Source organism: Elgaria multicarinata, chromosome 9, assembly GCF_023053635.1.
Source record: "Elgaria multicarinata webbii isolate HBS135686 ecotype San Diego chromosome 9, rElgMul1.1.pri, whole genome shotgun sequence".
Classification (NCBI taxonomy): domain Eukaryota; kingdom Metazoa; phylum Chordata; class Lepidosauria; order Squamata; family Anguidae; genus Elgaria; species Elgaria multicarinata.
The window spans coordinates 79,415,361-79,434,753 of record NC_086179.1 but is presented as its reverse complement, the minus strand read 5'-3'; the positions used below and the strand labels follow the sequence as shown (position 1 = coordinate 79,434,753).

Here is a 19,393-nt window from a genome sequence, read left to right as displayed (position 1 = left end):
GCAGTGAGGGGCCGATAATAGAAGCAAGAGAGAAAATATCCCTAGCATAAGCAGAGGCAACCACACAGTACTCTGGATCCAAGCCAAGGAGAACAACCTATAAAGCCTTAAATAGTTTGGGCCCAAGTTACTTAAAGGATCAACTTCTCTTGTTCCAGCCTGTCATACTGAACAGGTGGTTAGGCTGGTGAGTACAAGGGAGTGGGCCTTCTCAGGGGTGGCCCCGCACTTCTGGAATCAACTTCCATCGAGGGTTCGCCAGGCCCCTTCATTGAAGGGTTTCAGGAAAGCTATGAAGGCCCACCTGATTTCACTGGCCTTCCTTTAAATCTAGGCCATTGGTTTTTCTGGTAAGTTTTGTTTTTATTGATTTCAATTGGCAATCTCAGTTTTTATAGATTTTGAAAACTGTATCCACTTTGTGTAGTTTTTGTCTGGTATGCCACCTTGAGAGGGTCCACCCTTAAAGGCAGCCTAAAAATAATGTTTGATAAATAGAACAAGACCGGACTTAAAAGTGACACCAGGCAAGCTTACCCATGTGTCTCCTGCACACGCCTTGCGTCTTGGTGAAATCAGGTCGTCTCACCTGCATGGGCACTGTTAGCACACCAGGGGGTCCATAGACCAGGCAAACGTTGCACTGGCATGCTAATATTTCACATGTAGCAACTGTCAGCCTGGACTGAGCATGACTCCAGGCACACGCAACATGAAATGCATATATTCCTCTTCTCTGCCAGATATATGTTTTACATCAGCTCTGAGTCTGTTCCCAATAGCTATAAGATTATCGATCTCAAACCATCCATCAATGAACTTCTGTTAGGTTAGTGTGTCTCTGTCACCACTATTTAATTACTTTCATTATACAATAGATATAACGAATTTTTAAGTAGAACACCCCATTTTTTTCTTACGTAAGGAAAAACTACCAGTTGCTTTTGCAAGAATGCATTTAGCTAGAGGGAAGTGTGAGGGAGGAGCATTACCTTGGCTAATTCATCGATGAAACAGACATGCGTAACAGGATCTCTTTTCTTGGACAATACTTTCTGCAGATGCTGCACCTAAAAAAGAAATACGTTTTAAAACTGACTTCTTTATATATTTTATAATGTTCTCAAAATGATTTCAAGCCATGTTTAAATGACCAAATACCTGTCCGCAAGCTGCACAGATTTGATCCATCAATTTCTCCATATTAGTCCACAGAGCTGCTCTAAAGGCTGCCGTGTTTCCTGGTGTCGGCATGGTCGCTCGCCCAGGGCCACCACCTAAAGGGGTTTCAAGAAGAATCTGCCTCAAAATGTCTTATACTTTAAACCTCATTTAATTGCAACATTTTTAATTGCTACACTTAGATTTAGGCATACGATTTATACTATTTGGTTTCATAAGAACTGGAATAATTCAAGGGTAGGAAGATGGATTCGAACCAAGGAGGCCCTGGTTCAGTGCTGAAGCAGGGGTCAACACAGCTTGTGGTCCTCCAAATGTTTTGGCCTACAACTCCCATCATCCTTAGCCAGCTTAACTAATGGTGAGTGATCATGGGACTTACAGGCCAAAACATCTGGAAGGCCACAAGTTCCCCACGTCTTTGCTAGCATAGGATCTGTGCCATTGAGAACTAGGTTCAAATCCCCAGTCAAGCATGAAATTCACTGGGTGGTACTGCTCTATGCAGGTTTTCAAAGCCTCACATGATCCAAATAATGTGAGGGGAGAGTGGAGACAGATTAGCTGGCCCCACACCCTCCATTGCATCCCTGCCACCCTCCTCCACATATTGGGGAAGGTCTGCCAGTGGGGTGCCTTCATGAACCAAGCAGGTGACCCACTATGGACCTTCTCCACTAATGTCTAGAGCAGGCTTCCCCATCCTGGTGCCCTCCAGTTGTTTTGGACTTCAACTCCCATCAGCCTGACCTAGCATGGCCAGTAATCAGGAATGCTGAGAGTTGTAGTCCAAAACATCTGGAGGGCACCAGGATGGGGAAGGTTGATCTAGAATGTAATGTGGCTGAATGGTGTTACTATACTTCTACATAACCTATCTTCCAAGGATATTGTGAAGATAAAATGGAATGACTCCTATGACACATCACTCTGAGTATCTTAAGAGGAAGAATGAGATGCAAATGTGGCAAATAAATAGTAACTCCCTCATCAGACATGCTGGTCTTGAATAGATGTCAGCACACCGTCAAGAAATTAAGCACTACAGTCTTCAATGTGAGTTAAATAAGCTTAATCATAGAAGAATGATGCCCTAAAATAAATCAGTAATTCAACATTATATTGCAATTAAAAGCTTGAACCAAAAGGGCTCCAAACCCCTATAGCACAGCTCCAAGTACAGGTGTTATTCCCCCCTTCCCTTATCAAGATTTTATAGTATTTTAAAGAGAGCAAAATTCTAAGTGATTTCAGCACAAAGTGAAAGAAAGTCTCCTACAATCTCCATAATGCAACATATCCTAATAGCTAGAATGAGAGGCACAACTCAAAATACTATCAGTGCAAGCTCAAAAATCTCTATTTCTAAATAGGGGACTTGCTTCTAACTAAACATTCTGCTGTTAGTTACTATGCTACACCAGCTGTTGACATGACTGGAAATCTGGATAGCAGACGAGTATCATGCTGAAACACTAAGTACAACACATCTGAGCGAAGAATGACTTGGAATTGGGCCAACTCATTTACCTCAATGTGACTTTTCCACTTTGCAGCTTGCAGTGTCACTGCATAAAAAAAGGCTCACCAAACAGTAAAGTGTGATGAAGATTAATCATGAACATGCAGAACTTATGTCCCATTTATGGAGATATTATGTCAAATTACCAGGCACTGTTCTTTTGATACAGATAAAAAAGCATAGTACCTCTAATCACTGTTTGAGAGGGCTGAGTCAAAACCTTAATATCCAAGGCATTGTTGATGTTCTCCTCCAAGGATGTGCAGTATCCATCCACAACATTAGTAATTGTGACTTTTAAAGTTCCAAGATTATAGAAAACTTGAAGAGCAGTGCCCACTTGAGTTGGATTCTAGACAGGGGAAGGAAAAAGGCAGAGAATGGAGAAAGTATCCGTAAGTTTTAACTATGAGACAACTTAAGAACATAAGAATATAAGAAGTGCCATTCTGGATCAGACCAAGGGTCCATCTTTTCCAGCACTCTGTTCACACAGGGGCCAACCAGCTGTCGACCAGGGACCAACAAAGCAAGACATGGTGCAACAGGACCCTCCTACCCATGTTCCCCAGCAACTGGTGCACACAGGCTTACTGCCTCGGATACTGGAGGTAGCACATAACCATCAGGGCTAGCAGCCAGTGATAGCCTTCTCATCCAGGAATGTATCCAACCCCCTTTTAAAGTCATCCAAATTGGTGGCCATCACTACATCTTCTGGTAGTGAATTCCACAATAACTATGCACTGTGTGTACTTCCTTTTACTTGTCCTGAATCTCCCACCAATCATCTTCATGGGATGACCCAGGGTTCTAGTATTTTGGGTGAGGGAGAAAAATGTCTCCCTGTCCACATTCTTCACACCATACATAATTTTGTACACCTCTATCAGTTCTCTCCTTAGCCTCCTTTTTTTCCAAGCTAAACAATTCCAGCTGTTGTAACCTTCCCTCATAGAGGATATGCTCCAGCCCCTTAATAATTTTAATTGTCCTTTCTGCACTTTGTCTAATTTTGTAATATCTTTTTTTAGATGCGGTGACCAGAACTGTACACAGTATTCTTAGTGTGGTTGCACAACAGATTTGTATAAAGGCAGTATGATACTGGCAGATTTGTTCTCAATTCCTTTTCTTATAATGCCTAACATGGAGTCTGTCTTCTTTACAGCTAGCACAAACTGGGTTGACATTTTCATAGAGCTGTCCACCACAACCCCAAGATCTCTTTTTTGGTCAGTAACTGCCAGCTCAGATCCCATCAGGTTATACTTGAAGTTAGGGTGTTTTTGCCCCAACATGCATCACTTTACACTTTCTTACATTGAACCGAATCTGCCATTTGGAATCCCACTCTCCCAGCTTGGAGAGATCCCTTTGGAGCTCTTCACAATCCCTTTGTGTTTTAACCACCTTAAATAATTTGGTATCGTCAGCAAACTTGGCCACTTCACTGCTCACTCCTAATTCCAGATTATTTATGAACAAGTTAAAAAGAATTGGTTCAAATATAGATCCCTGTTGGACCCCACTATTTACTTTCCTCCATCAGGAGAATTGACCATTTATTCCTACTGTCTGCTTTCTGTTCTTTAACCAGTTACTCATCCATAAGAGGACCTCCCCTCTTATTCCATGACTGCTAAGTTTGTTCAGGAGTCTTTGGTGAGGGACTTTATCAAAAGTCTTTTGGAAGTCCAAGTAAACAATGTCCACCGGATCACCCCGTCTACATGTTTGTTGACACTCTGAAAAATTCTAGAAGATTAGTGAGACAGGACTTGCCTTTGTAGAAACCATGTTGATTCTTCTTCAGCAGGACATGCCCTTCTATATGCTTACTAATTTTGTCTTTAATAATGCTTTCAACCAATTTACCTGGAATGTATGTCAAGCTAACCGGCCTGTAATTTCCCAGATCCCCCTCTGGGAAATGGGAAATGTGACTGTGTTGGACTTCCCGGGCAGTTTCTCAATTAAGTATATATTGAATCTGAAAGCACTGTGGTCACTGTTACCGATTGGTTCAACAATATTTACATCTCATATTAGGTTGAGGGCAACACCACTCAGGATTAAGTCCAGGGTCCTCAATGAGATATATTTTAATACTTGACTTCAAGTTCTAACTGTTCTGCTTCATTTTGTTTATATCAAACTTACTAGGGTTGTTCACTGCTTAAAAAGTTTCAGTTAACTAATCAATCTTTGAGCAGTATCCAATAGAGCTCTTCCCCGCGTGGTCAACACCACCAGTTCCAGTCTGCACATGGTCCTTACTGCTTGCATCAGCGATGTAGTACTTCTGGGGCCAAACCCTGAAACACACAGGGCTGCAACTGCCTTTTTATGTCCAATTTTTGTACGGTTTGGTTTATATATTGATTTTTATTTTTATTATTTTATTTATTACATTTATATACTGCCCTATAGACGAAGCTCTCTGGGCAGTTTACGATGTCTTTATATCATAACTGTAACCAAACTTTGATGTGATGCTTGAGAGTTAGGGCATAAATTAAATTAAGAACGACATTGTTGATCACCTTCTCACTGGGAGCTGTCCCAAGTACTGCAATTCCCAAATCTGAATAGTTCTTTCTCCCCTGCCACCAGTGGTTCAGTTTCTCAGACCTTGTCCAGTATTCCAACTGGGCCAGAACACTAGCTAATCATCACACACACACACACACACAAAATACACCGCTTCACAGAGAAAACTTACAGTGTAATATCAAAGCATACCTTTTATCTCAGTAGAATTATGTTAACAGGAACTATTAACCGAATGATCGGTTAGCAAACTTGCCACTCATCCTGTCCATGCCATGCCAATAAGCTTATTACACATGAATGAAACCTGAAAACTCATGGATGCTTGGAGTATTTCCTTTCTCACATCTCTGATTTCTGAGCCTTTTCCAGATATCCCACTGACACTTAGGAATACATCTGAGTTCAGTGGTCTGAACACATTTGCAGAATTTCCTTTTCACTGGAAACAAGTGATATTGCTTTTTGCAGCTTTCCAAAACATAACAGAATGAGTTATTGTTCATTTTTGCACCTATCATAGAATGCTGAACTGCAAGAAGTGAAACCAAAGCAACGCTGGTTAAACTGATAAATCCAGTGTGTTATTCCATTGGTTTTGATTAATCAGTAGCTTTTAGTGAAATTAAAGAAAAGCCCCACAGGCTGGCACTGGATCTACTTATGGAAAAACAGTTAGCGACTCTAAAATATTTTTTAAATATTGAATTATGGCACATGACAATTAATGAGTTAGGAGGAACCCAAGGAAGTCCACCTCTAGTATAACTATTATTTATTAACATTACAGTAGGATAGGTCTCCTTTTTATAGAATCAAAAAGATTAGTATACACACACACGTGCACGCACACCTAAAGAGACTGGAACAAATGATGTAATTATGAAAAACAAGATTGTAAAATGCAAGCCAATTGAAAGAAGTGGCTTTTCTACATGGATGAGTTCTGATTCTGTAAAATTAATCTCTCTCCATCCACTCTCTACACATACAAACACACACACATACTTTTTCATAATTCATAAATCACGTTTTTGGATAAATTACAGCATGGTGAGTATTTGATTTCAAGAAAGATCCATCCATTAATCTAGTAATGAGCCATGGGTTTTGCATTTCTTACCCATATTAATATTGCACAGCCAACATAATTTAAAAGAAATGGTAACTACACCGGAACTTTGAAAGCCCATGATGAGATCTTTTAACTTTTCACACATTTTAATCACACATGTTCCTTCCCCAAACAGCGATCTTCACAAACTTATTTACAACCATTTCTGTCCCATATTTCCTTCCCTCCATTTTCCCAGATCAGTTATATGTAACGGCTAGCTCAGGCTTATTCAATGCTACTATTTCATTTTACAGCATAATTGAATGCCGTTAGCGTATATGGAGGCAGCAGGTCATTGCAAGGAAGAAAAGTGTAATAAAATATAAAAGAAAAGAGGAAACTTTCAGAGGCTAGAAGCTAGTCAGTGTAGTGATTAGGGATTGCTGTCTTCTCTGATGCATTCTAGAAAGGGACCCTATCTCTACTATAATAATAGAATTGTCCTAGTGTCAACAGATTGCTAGACTCTTTAAAGAATACAGACCAAAAGGGGGTCTTATCCAGAGGCTATGCAATCAAAGCATATCAGTCTCAGGAAAACAAAAAAACTAAGGAAATATTTTGTACATGGCCATGTAATTTTGTCATTAATTCAGACAGTTTCATCTCTACAGGTGTCTTTATTGGATTTTTCCCTTAACCACTATTGGAACTTTGGAAATCTGCCTGCAAGACTCCAGAAACACATTGGTTCCTAATAATAAAAAAAAAACAAGATTAAAATGGCACTCCTAAACACTGTAAGTAAAGCAGCTGGTTAGAGTGTAACTTATGTCTATCAGAAGAAAGTGCCAGTGAGTTCAATGGGACTTACTCCCAGATAAGTATGTATAGCTGACTTCTGCTACCTGTTGCCTTCCAGATGTTTTGGACTTCAACTCCAAACAACCTCAGTGAGCATGCCCAATGCTCAGGACTACTGGGAGTTATCATCCAAAACATCTGGAGGGCACCAGGTTGGGGAAGACTGGTATGTAGGACTACTGCTTTAATAGCCGACAATCTAATCCTAAAGTCATTGGCCTCCAAAATTAGTACCAATTAATGTGATTCTTGGAATTTACAGAGGTTTTACACACACACTCACTCTCTTTAGTGAGCTGATAATCAGGTCATTGTCACTCACAAAAACTGAACTGTTTGGCATGCCACAGCAAACCCTCATTTCAATGCAATTTTATTTATTGAAAACATCCTTGGACTGAAGCTTCAAGGGCCTTCACAAGTCTATATAAAACACAGTCTCAGCTAAAGGTAAACCCCCTCAATCTACAGCTTTGAGGTAAACCCCTCAGTGCTTACTGTCTTTACATTAAAATAGTGTGCCTACAAATTCCATTTCTGGTTTAGAGTTACTATATTTGAAGAGAACAATTTGAGGAATAATAGCAGTGACAGATTCTAAAACTGGATTTTGTTAACAGTCTTAGATCCAGACTTAGTCATGGCTAGAGTGGACCACTTAAAGTTAGTCATGAGTCACTTAAGTCCCATTTATTTCAATAGGCCTACTCTAAATAGGAATAACTCTGGATCCCAGTGTACCTCCTACGTCTTATATACCCTATTATGTAGGGTGACCATATGAAAAGGAGGTCAGGCCTCCTGTATCTTTAACAGTTGCATAGAAAAGGGAATTTCAGCAGATGTCATTTGTATATATGGGAACCTGGTGAAATTCCCTCTTCATCACAACAGTTAAAGGTGCAGGAGCTATACTAGAGTGACCAGATTTAACAGAGGGCAGGGCACCTGCAGCTTTAACTGTTGTGATGAAGAGGGAATTTCACCAGGTTCCCCATATATACAAATGACACCGACTGAAATTTCCTTTTCAATACAACTGTTAAAGATACAGGAGCCCTGTACTCCTTTTCATATGGTCACCCTATCCAAATATTCAGTATCATCCAAGGCTACTTAGAGTTGAGAAGCCAAGTACTTTTGCAGCATCTTACCCAAGAATGGTACATTAGATACTTGGTGATAATTATCCATAATCAAGGGACCATAAGAAGAGCTATGCTGGATCATAGCAAGGGCCCATTTAGTTCAGCATTCTGTTCACACTGTGGCCAACCAGCTGTCGACCGGGAACCCACAAGTAGGACACAAGTGCAACAGCACCCTGCCACCCATGTTCCCTAGCGACTGGTGTACACAGGCATACTGCCTCTGATACTGGATCCACATTAGCTTTTAACAGGGGTTTAACTGCAGCCTGCTTAACTGCATTGGGAACCCCTACTTCCCTCAGAGAGGCATTAATCAACTGTGAGGTCCAGACAGTAAGCCCCGTTGTAGCAGATTTTAATATCCAGGAAAGGTATGGACACTAAGAGCAGGTTTCAAACTTTCAACAACTTATCCACATCATCATGCTGGATACACTGAAATCTGTCCAAAACAACATGACTAGACAAATACATATGCTGAGGTTTTTTTTTAACTAACCCCAGAACAGTTGTTTTAAATGGATATTGTTGTTTTTATGCTTTTGATGGTTTAATTTTTTTGCATATTTGTTTTTAACGTTCACTGTTTTTAACATAGCTTCGGCTATGGGGCAGTATATAAATGTAATAAATAAATAAATAAATAAACAAAGAAACAACCCCCTGGCTGCATCCATCTCTGACACTGTCAAAACAAGGGCATCCAACTTGGAACAAATACAAACAATTTTGTCTGCAAATGTAATGCAAATTGGTCACAGCAAGCCTTCAAAGGCTCCATCTGATCTCCTGAACCTACAGAGAGCAAGCTTCTCACCACTTGAAAAAGCTCTGCTGGCTGACACTTATGCAGATGAAATGGCGGTGAAGTAAGATGTGTTTGGTACCAGCATCACTGCAGAGTAAGCCCTAAGATAGTTTGTTTGTTTGTTTACCTCTGTTTGATCATGATCGTTATGTGTTTTTGACTATCTGTGCTCTTATTGTCAACCCAGCGGTTTCACAGCCCTCAGCTTAGGCCATCTCTCCATTCAAAGCAAAGACCAGGGCCTCAGCAGAATTGTCAGCTAAAACTGCAGGAAACCCGCTCCCCCCAGGAGAACTCAGAAAGCCATACAGATCCATCAGCCTCTGAGGACAGACCATTAAAACTGATCCACAAAACCTACCTGACAAAGTGGTTGTGAGGATAAAATGGAGAGGAAGATCACCTTGGGTCCCTTCCGAGAGGAAAAAAGGCAGAATATAAATGTAATAATAAATTTATTTATGTATTTATTTATTTTATTACATTTATATACCGCCCCACAGCCAAAGCTCTCTGGGCGGTTCACAAAAGTTAAAACAATAAATATTAAAAAGTATACAAAATTTAAAAACCATCAGAAACATAAAAACAACAGTTTAAAAACAAGAGTATCCATTTAAAAAACAACAGTTCTGGGGTCCATTAAAAAACAAACTTAGCGTTGTTAAATGCTGTTAAATGCCTGGGAGAAGAGAAAAGTCTTGACCTGGCGCCTGAAAGATAACAGTGTTGGCACCAGGCGAGCCTCATCGGGGAGATCATTCCACAGTCGGGGGGCCACCACCGAAAAGGCCCTCTCCCTTGTTGCCATCCCCCAAGCTTCCCTCGGAGTAGGCACTCGGAGGAGGACCTTAGATGTTGAGCGCAGTGTATGGGTAGGTTCATGTCAGGAGAGGCGTTCCATCAGGTATTGCGGTCCCAAGCCATGTAGGGCTTTATAGGTTAAAACCAGCACCTTGAATTGGGCTCGGAAACGTATAAGCAGCCAATGCAAGCGGGCCAGAATCGGTGTTATATGCTCAAACCTCCCTGTTCCAGCTATCAATCTGGCTGCTGCATTCTGCACAAGCTGCAGCTTCCGAACCGTCTTCAAAGGCTGCCCCATGTAGAGGGCATTGCAGTAATCTAATCTGGAGGTTACCAGAGTATGGACAACTGAAGCTAGGTTATCCCTGTCCAGATAGGGGTGTAGCTGGGCCACCAACCGGAGTTGGTAAAAAGCACTCCGTCCCACCAAGGCCACCTGAGCCTCAAGTGACAGAGATGATTCTAGGAGAACCCCCAAGCTACGAACCTGCTCCTTCAGGGGGAGTGCAACCCCATCCAGAACCGGTTGAACACCCCCCATCCGGTCAGAAGAACCACCCACTAGCAGCATCTCAGTCTTGTCTGGATTGAGTTTCAGTTTATTAGCCCTCATCCAGTCCATTGTCAAGGCCAGGCACTGGTTCAGCACATCCACAGCCACTCCTGATAAAGATGAAAAAGAGAAGTAGAGCTGCGTGTCATCAGCGTACTGATGACAACGCACTCCAAAACTCCAGATGACCACACCCAACGGTTTGACCGCACCCATGAGCATAAATGTGACCAGCAGGTCAAACTTGATCAGATAATGATCTGTCTGTGACAATGGAGCTATTACTAGCTCTCCCACCCACAGATCATTGTCCCCTAAACCAGTACAAGAAAAACAAGTGCAATGTAAGTCCTGCCACATATACTGGGCTGGATATTAACTGAGACAAGCCCATGATTTATCATAGCAGCCATGAAATCTTTAACTGCCAAAGACATGGGGCACATAGTCTGGGTTACTAAAAGCAGATTAGTAACCATTCAATGCTCTTTATAAACCCTGTCAAACAGTCAAAGAAATAAAATAGGTGGGTTTCTCCCCCCTCCCCGCCGGCCCCTCATACTTATGGGGAAAAGAGAAAGCTGAGGTCCTCATTTGCATTAATGATTTGAGTAAAGACTTACTCCCAGAATCATTAATATGGAATATAAAGATATAAAGATCTAATCTGGTATATGTGGCATAAATTTCAGTAAGAGCGCTTCTGCTTCAATTTGCAATTATTCAGAATCTAATGAGAAGCCTGGAGAGAAAACAAGATGGAGAACCTATGGGTCTAAAGGGGATAATGCAGTAAAAGAAATAAGTAAAATCATATTATCAGCCCAAGGAAAGAAGAAGAATTATGCTTCTTTTGCAGAACCTCAAGGTTCATTGGGCACAGGTTTGACTCTGCTGTACACAGATGTTGTCTATTATTGCTGTGCATGTATTCGTAGCTCACCTAATTTCATTATTTCTGAACCTGTTAACAATCAGTCAACAGCACAAAATGTACATGGAATTGGGAAGACTGGAAAAATAATTTAACAGAACATATCTTATCAGCGTATTTAACAACGCTAAGTTTGTTTTTTAACGGACCCCCAGAACTGTTGTTTTTAAATGGATACTGTTGTTTTTATGTTTTTAAATTTTGTATACTTTTAATGTTTACTGTTTTTAACTTTTGTAAACCGCCCAGAGAGCTTCGTCTATGGGGCAGTATATAAATGTAATAAATAGATAAATATCAGAAAGATACCAGCTTTAACCATTATTAACCTTATTTCTGAAATGAGCTAGAGAAATACGAAGGGTGGTATATTAAAACTTGAGTAAATTACACAGGGCAAGTCAAGCTCTACTCTTTATGTTCAAGTAAATTAGTGGAACAGCATATGAACTGTTTCTTTTTCTTTTCCGATATGGTAAGTGGTATATAAATCAATTTAAATAATAATAGTAATAATTGTAGTAGTAGTAATAGAAATGAGAGCAAAGTTTGAGGCTGAGCTACATCTTGATGAGTTGCTGGATCAATAAGAATGAACCAGATGTTAAGCATTTGGTCAAGAATTGACCAGATGTTATACATGCTGTTAAACAGCTACCGTTACTGTTTAACATCAGAACTTATGGCACTGCACTGCTTTTGAGCAGACCCAGGAGGTCATGCTTGGTGGGCTGGTGGTGCAATACTAGAAAAGCCACCACTGGCAACGACATCACTGCTGCCGTGTCATGAAACGTGGTTACAAAGTGAAGGAATGACTGGAGATGAAAAACGCAGACAGCATCTCAAAAGCAATTGTGTCAATGCAAATCTAAGCATATAATATTCAGCCAGACATTCTTACTATATTTATACCACCTTGACTGGAGAGATGAGACAGGGCATAAATGAATTAGTTAGGATGATAAATCATCATGGAGACATTGGACAGACCTGCCTACTTGCCTCACGTGGCCTGCCAAAAGAGCTATTACTTATGCTTCTCTCTAAGATTGGGGCATCGAGTGTTAATAAAAAGCTCACTTCACGGAACACGCAGCTGCATATTTAAATTTGCATTCCATGTAATGCTAAGATGATTATACAAACTTGCTTTCATGAATAAGCTGAAAAATTATGTATGTTCGTGTATCCATAAATAGATACTACTCGTGTCAGTAAAAGCTTTGTGCTTGCAACTTTTAGATCCAAAAGATCTTCTTTTAATACTCCCTAAAGCAATAGCTAGCTCTAAGTCTGACTGTAAGCCAGTACTGCTTAGGGAAGCTCTCATTCTTAATATCTTTTGGGCAACTTGCCATGCCAGTGCAGATTAACCCCAGGGATGATGACAAATAAGACTAGGACATGGAACAAATAGATATTTAAACATTACTCAACAAGTTGCCCAATAAAAACCAATTGATAATGTTGAATAAAAAGGAGGTTGAATAGTTATTTAAATAGTAATATAATATTTTTAAAAAATCATTGGCTTTTATCTGTTGTTTTTAATAGATTTTTGAATGTTCTCATGATCAGATAGGGAGACCCACTCACACATTTTGCAGGTTGGGCAAGGGGGAGGAGAGTGAACGGTCATAAAAATAGGAAAGTAAAATGAAGGGATTTTTGGGACTACAGCTAAAATAAATCCCTACAGATGAATGTGAAGAGATATTTGTTAAGCAGCATGGGAAAGCACAGGCCAGTATTTGCAAATGCCCCGATTATCCACTCACTAAATCCTTAGTTCTAATTTTGCATGTATGAGTCACAGACACCTACTAACTCAGACATACAAACTGTGCCGCTCCATATTTGTTAAACTGACATGATGGCTTGGGTGTAATAGGATGGAGAATCTCACTAGCTTTTTTTTTTTAAAAAGCACATTGCCAATAGAGGCAACGCTCATCATTTATTTAAATTTCACTACTTATGTAACAAACATGCATAGGACAAAACATCAAGATATCATTTCCTTTCATGGATTTGCAAGCTATAGGGATTTTTTTTAACAGTGCAGGTGAAGGCAGATATTAGACTGCATGATTGTATAAGCAGTTATCAATTCATTACGTATGAATATAAGAAGTCCTGTGCTGTATCAGACCAAAGGCCTATCTAGTCAAGTACTCTGTCTTTACAATGGCAAACCAGTTTCATATGGGAAGTCCAGAAGCAAAACTAAAAATAGAACCCAGTGACTGGCATAGAGAAGCATTTTGCCCCTGATACAAAAGGTGATATACTAGTTGCCACTGACAGCCTTATCCTTCATTAATTTGTCTATGCCCCTTTTAAAACCAAATTGGCGGCCATCAGTACATCTTGAGGTTGTAAATTCCATAATTTAGCTATGCACTATATGAGGTACTTCCTTTTATCTATTCTGACTCTCCTATCATTTTGCTTCATTGGATGACCCCTGGTTCTAGAATTATGAGAGAGGGAGAAAAATTTCTTCCTATCCACTTTCACTACACCATGCATAACTTTATACACCTCTTATACACCTCTTGCTCGACCTTTTCCTAGGATAAAGAGCCTCAAACATTGTAACTTGTCCTCATAAGGGATTTGTTCCAGTTCCTTGATGATTTTGGTTGTCCTTTCTTCACCTTTTCCAGTTCATTAATATCCTTTTTGAGGTGCGGTGACTAGAAATGTACACAGTATTCAAAGTGTGGTCACCAGAGATTTGTATAAGGGGATTATGGGCAGGACCTAATTGTATCCTTGCGTGGGTGACCAGTTCCACCAGCCCTAATGCAAGCACAAGCCCTATCACTGACAGCCATGATATAGCGCTTCCATGGGCAAGCCCGGAAATCACCATTTCTGGAAAGGACAGGTCTGCTTGTTTCAGGGCTTGCCCCTGGAAGTGCTACATCACGGCGGCCAGGAATAAGTTTCGCGTGTGTACTGGGACTGGCGGACCTGGCTGCCCGCACAAGAGAATGACTGGATCAGTCCCCATAAGCATATATAACAAGGGAGGATTTTTTTGCTCCAATGTGCAACTCTTTATGCTTGTTTATACTGAACTACATTTACCATTTTAAAGCCCATTTACTAAGTTTGGAGAGATTCCTTTGGGGCTCTCTGCACCCCCTTTTTGTTTTAATCACCCTAAATAATTTGGTGTCATCAACACATTTGGTCACCTCACTGCTCACTCCTAACTCCAGATCATTTATGCATAAGTTAAAAGTACAGATCCTTTAGGGAGCCCACTATGTACAACCCTCCAAGAACTGACCATTTATTCCTATTCTCTGCTTTCTGTTTTTTAACAAGTTACTGATCCTTTAGAGGATCTCTCTTCTTATCCCATGATTACTAAGTTTGCTCAGGAATCTTTGGTGAGGGGCTTTTTCAAAAGCCTTCTGTAGGTCCAAAAAAACAATGTCTACCGGATCACTCCTGTCCACATGTCTGTTGATACACTCAAAGAACGTTTAGTACAGATTCCCCCAACTGGTACCTTCCAGATGTTTTGTTCAGAGATTAAAAGCAAAATATAACAGAACATCAACTCAAACATACAACTCTACAAAAACAAATAGCTTAAGGCACACACACACACACCAGGACCAATCTACTAGCATCAAATAATTTGTTGCTTCCTTGATCTCATTGCAACTGACATTAATTTGACCACAACTAACTTCATTGATGGGATTTTATCTGACAGCAAATATTCAACATACAATTGATCTACCTGGTAAAATGGTCAATATAGTGGCAATCATTTTCTGCCTAACTCCAATACACCTCCCACTCCAAGCTGTCTCCCATATCTGAGAGCCTGTGTAGCCCTGTGACAGATGCTCTGGGTTGAAGATACTGCTGCTGAAGACAAGATCAGCAAATAATCATCAAGGATTTGATCCTGGATGACAATACCATCCTGGCCTGTAGCATGGACACCTGGTTGGATGAGACTGGGGGAGTAAATCGCTCCCAGCTTTGCCCACCTGGGTTGTCCATGCTGCTGCAGGCAAGATCTGGGGAGGAGGGAGGTGGAGTCACAGTGGTCTATCATGATTCTGTCCCCCTGTTTAGGTTCTCATACCACAGTCTTCCAGTTTTGAGTGTTTATATCTGAAAGCGGGTGTTTCGGAGAGAATACCTATCTGTCTCATTACTGACCTAGTCGAGGAGGTCTCAGAGTTAGTGCTGAAGTCTCCATGGTTTATTGTGCTGGGGAATTTCAACTTGCATGCTAAAGTCACCTTGTTGAGAATGGCTCAGGAATTCATGGCCTCCATGGAAACCACAGATCTGTCCAAATTAGTACTTGGTCCCACTCAATCAGCAGGGCACACTTTAGATCTGGTTTTCTGTGTATGGCTGAATGATGGTGATCTGGGGGCGGAGGAACTTTAGTTCTGTTGTCATGGACAGATCACCTGGGGAGCTTAGATGTGCTAGGACTTGAAGACTCTGCAAGGGGTGAGGGCCGATTAAGATGGCCCTCACCTTTGATATTGTTCAAAGACATTACTCATGGGGACTTGCAACTTGGTATTGCTCAAAAGACATTAGTCATATGAACTTGTGACATATACTAACTGTGACTAGGGGAAGGGTCCAGGGTGAAGGACAGGTGAGGTTGTGGTTAGAAAAATAAGAGCCAAACAACCACAAGAACGGGGAACTTGACCTTTCATTGTCATAAACAAATACATCAGAAAGGGGAGGAGGTTTTCAGGAGAGGATGGTCTAAATTAATGATGTGGACCAATAGATTTAGCCATTTCAGAATAAATTAATATGTATTACGAGGGAGGTCTTTGTCTTTGAAAAGAGTATTTAAGTTTGAATACACAAGACAAAGATGTCTTCCTTTTCCCTCAGGCAAGGTTTGGTCTTGCCTGGGAGAGATGGGAGTCCCTCTGTGGAGAAGAGCTCCTTCACAGAGTCTGTGTTTGTCCGTCTTTGTTTGTGTTTGTCTTGTTCTCTAAATCTGCCAGACTTGTGAGTATGTTCTTTTAATTTGCCTTGCTGAATGGAGCTTTGTGTGTCTGACTTTAACTTTCTTAAATTGTTTTAATAAATGTTTTAGAAGTTATAACACTTTAATTGTGCTTTTGAGTCTGAGTGAAGTCAATCATTCTGAATGTCTATCTCCAGATCTTCTTTACACCTACTATAGTGGGGAATTTAAGGAGTACTGTTACAAGGTATTTCAGGAACCTGTGCCTATGTTCAGTACCTCTTAAAAAGACCACCAGAAAATTCCTCCTACAGAACAAATTAAATCAACTGATTGTGAACCACTGTTGGAACTCTCTATGCTCAGTGTATTAGCCAGTTAAACCATTCTGGAAAGATGACACAATGCATCTAAGATTATTTCTGATACTGAATTCATGGATCACTGAGCCTAAGACCCTGTTGCCATGGTTGATCAAAGTGGAGTGAATTACTGAAGTCCAACTTGTAGCATGCCATATGGGCAATTTAACATATGCTTAAAAATAATTGTTATCAAGTCTTATACCCGCTCAGTACCTTCCTATTCCTTTCCTCCTTCTCTAGTTCTACTACTCAGAGTTGGTGTTGGAAATCTGGCAAGCAGTATTACTTTTTAAACAGCTCATGATTCCCTTTGGTTTGAAATGCTGTTGTCGTGACAGGTTGCTGTGGTACTTACTTGCAACAGTCGCTGCTTTCGCCTTCTCCATTTCTATTTTAAAAATGTAACTTGTAGCGACAACAACAACAGAGAAGCCTCATTAAATTGTGAGGCAGACTGCTATGGCAGCACAGTAAAATCAGCCAGGAAATGAAAGGAAACTATTTCAAAAATGCCAGGGTGAGCTGTCCACACTCAGTCCACTCCGCTCCAGTTGTAATTTATGAAGCACTGAAGTAATCTCCAGACTCCAGCAGATTTCCCCCATATTTTTAAGAGTAATAGTAATACATCCCAAACATAGCAGAGCTTCGGGTGACCATATGAAAAGGAGGACAGGGCTCCTGTATCTTTAACAGTTGCTTGGAAAAGGGAATTTCAGCAGGTGTCAGTTGTATATATGGAGAACCTGGTGAAATTCCCTCTTCATCACAACAATTAAAGCTGCAGGAGCTGTACTAGAGTGACCAGATTTAAAAGAGGGCAGGGCACCTGCAGCTTTAAGTGGTGTGAAGAAGAGGAAATTTCACCAGGTTACCCTATATACAAATGACACCTGCTGAAATTTCCTTTTCAATGCAACTGTTAAAGATACATGAGCCCTGTCCTCCTTTTCATATGGTCACCCGAGCACAGCTTTCACTGAAACCAGTGACCACGAAGCAGTACAACATTTGAGTCGGACAATGAGAAATAATTTGGTATATTTAATATAGCTGTACAATGGTTCATTGTCATGCCCCTACTTGAGGAGTCCTCCTCAGAGGAGGAGCTAGAGGCCCCAGAAGCCCAGGGTGCCCCAGAAGCCAAAGCCCCAGACCAAAGACCACCATCAGACCCACAGGAGCCTGAGCCCTCGGAGGAGATAGTTGCAGGACCATCACTGCCAGGAGAAAGGGACTCTGCTTCTGAGGCAGAGGCTGAGCACCCCCCTGACCCCCGGGAGCGATGTCACCTCAAGCAACAGGCGAGTAAGGCTCCTGTGCGGTGCAGTGCTCGCCTGCAGAAAAGGTCTCCTCAGGGAGAAAGGATATCCTGAAGAGTAGGGCTTTGATTACTGCAGCTGAGCTCTGGCTGGGGTCCAACAGGCTTTTGGGCTTAAAAGCCTGCATTTGGAATCAGCCAGCATTGAAACAACTTTGGTCCATCCTGCCTTCTACCTTCTTTCTGGAATCTTGCCTGATACCCTGTTTACTGGCTTTTTGGACTGCCTGCTGACCCTGCCTCCGGACTGTGTAAAGTACTGACTGTTTATGGTGTTTGACCTTTGCCTGTTATTGTGACTACTCCTGTTATTGCCTGACCCTTTTGACTGATTGACTGCATGTGCTCTGACCTTGGTTTGGATTGATTGTCCCTCTGTACAGACCTGATCTGCACTGAGAGCATCCTACAGCCCAAGCAGGACATTCATACGACCTTGGTGGAAAATAACTAGTTATGACAATGATTAGAACAATCAATGTTTATGGCTAAAAGTGCAATCCTATGTAGTTTACACAGAAAAATGTCTACAACTCCCAGCATGCTGGGAGTTCTAGGCCTGTTTTCTGTCTAAACACATATAATAGGATTGTTCCCTAAGACTTCCAGATATTAGGGATCTTAAAACAATGTGTATCTTTGCAGAGAATTGCAGCTTTTTTTCTGTTTTATTTCACTAGATATTCATTCATTTATTTATTTTTGACACTTGTATGTTGCTGAATAGAATAAAATCTCTCGGTGGTTCACAATAAAAATTAAATACAACATTAAAAATACCACTAACTAAAGTAAAAACAATTCAAGGAGCAGTAAAATGGAGTGGCATGATTAATTTACTTACAACCAGGGAAAGCCTGGGTAAATAAGTGAGTTTTCAGGAGGCGTTTAAAAGATGTCACAATTTCTGCCTTCTGAACTGCAATGACGAGGGTTTTGCACCACCACAAAGAAGGCCTACCCCATGGTGATATTCTGTTTGTTTTGGAATGACAAGCAAGGCCTCTTCTGATAATCTGGAAGAGAAGGCGGTCCGCTAGGAATCCTGATCCTAAGTTGTTTAAGGCTTTATATGACAATAACATAACCTTGTACATGGCTCAGTAGCTAATAGGCAACCAGGGATATTACTAGATTGCAAGAGGAAGAACTGTAAATATTCTAAATATATTCTCTATTAATAATTTTAGGCATTGTTTTCTTTGTTTGGTAATAAACGTTTTACATCTTCCACTCTATTTTCTGAGGTCATTACGTTCAATGTGCAAGAGGGATAGTGGAATAGATGACTG

At 40.8% G+C, this 19,393-nt stretch overlaps 1 protein-coding gene across 1 annotated transcript in view; it reads right to left on the bottom strand.

The window, feature by feature from the left end:
* COG5 (component of oligomeric golgi complex 5) overlaps positions 1–19,393 on the bottom strand; it is a 166,089-nt gene that overhangs the window by 65,215 nt on the left and 81,481 nt on the right. Inside the window, exons 8-10 of the mRNA XM_063134149.1 lie at positions 2,891–3,056; positions 1,162–1,277; positions 993–1,070 (exon numbers count right to left, since the gene is read on the bottom strand). Coding sequence (XP_062990219.1) covers positions 993–1,070; positions 1,162–1,277; positions 2,891–3,056 — 360 coding nt within the window. The remainder of the gene's footprint in view (positions 1–992; positions 1,071–1,161; positions 1,278–2,890; positions 3,057–19,393) is intronic.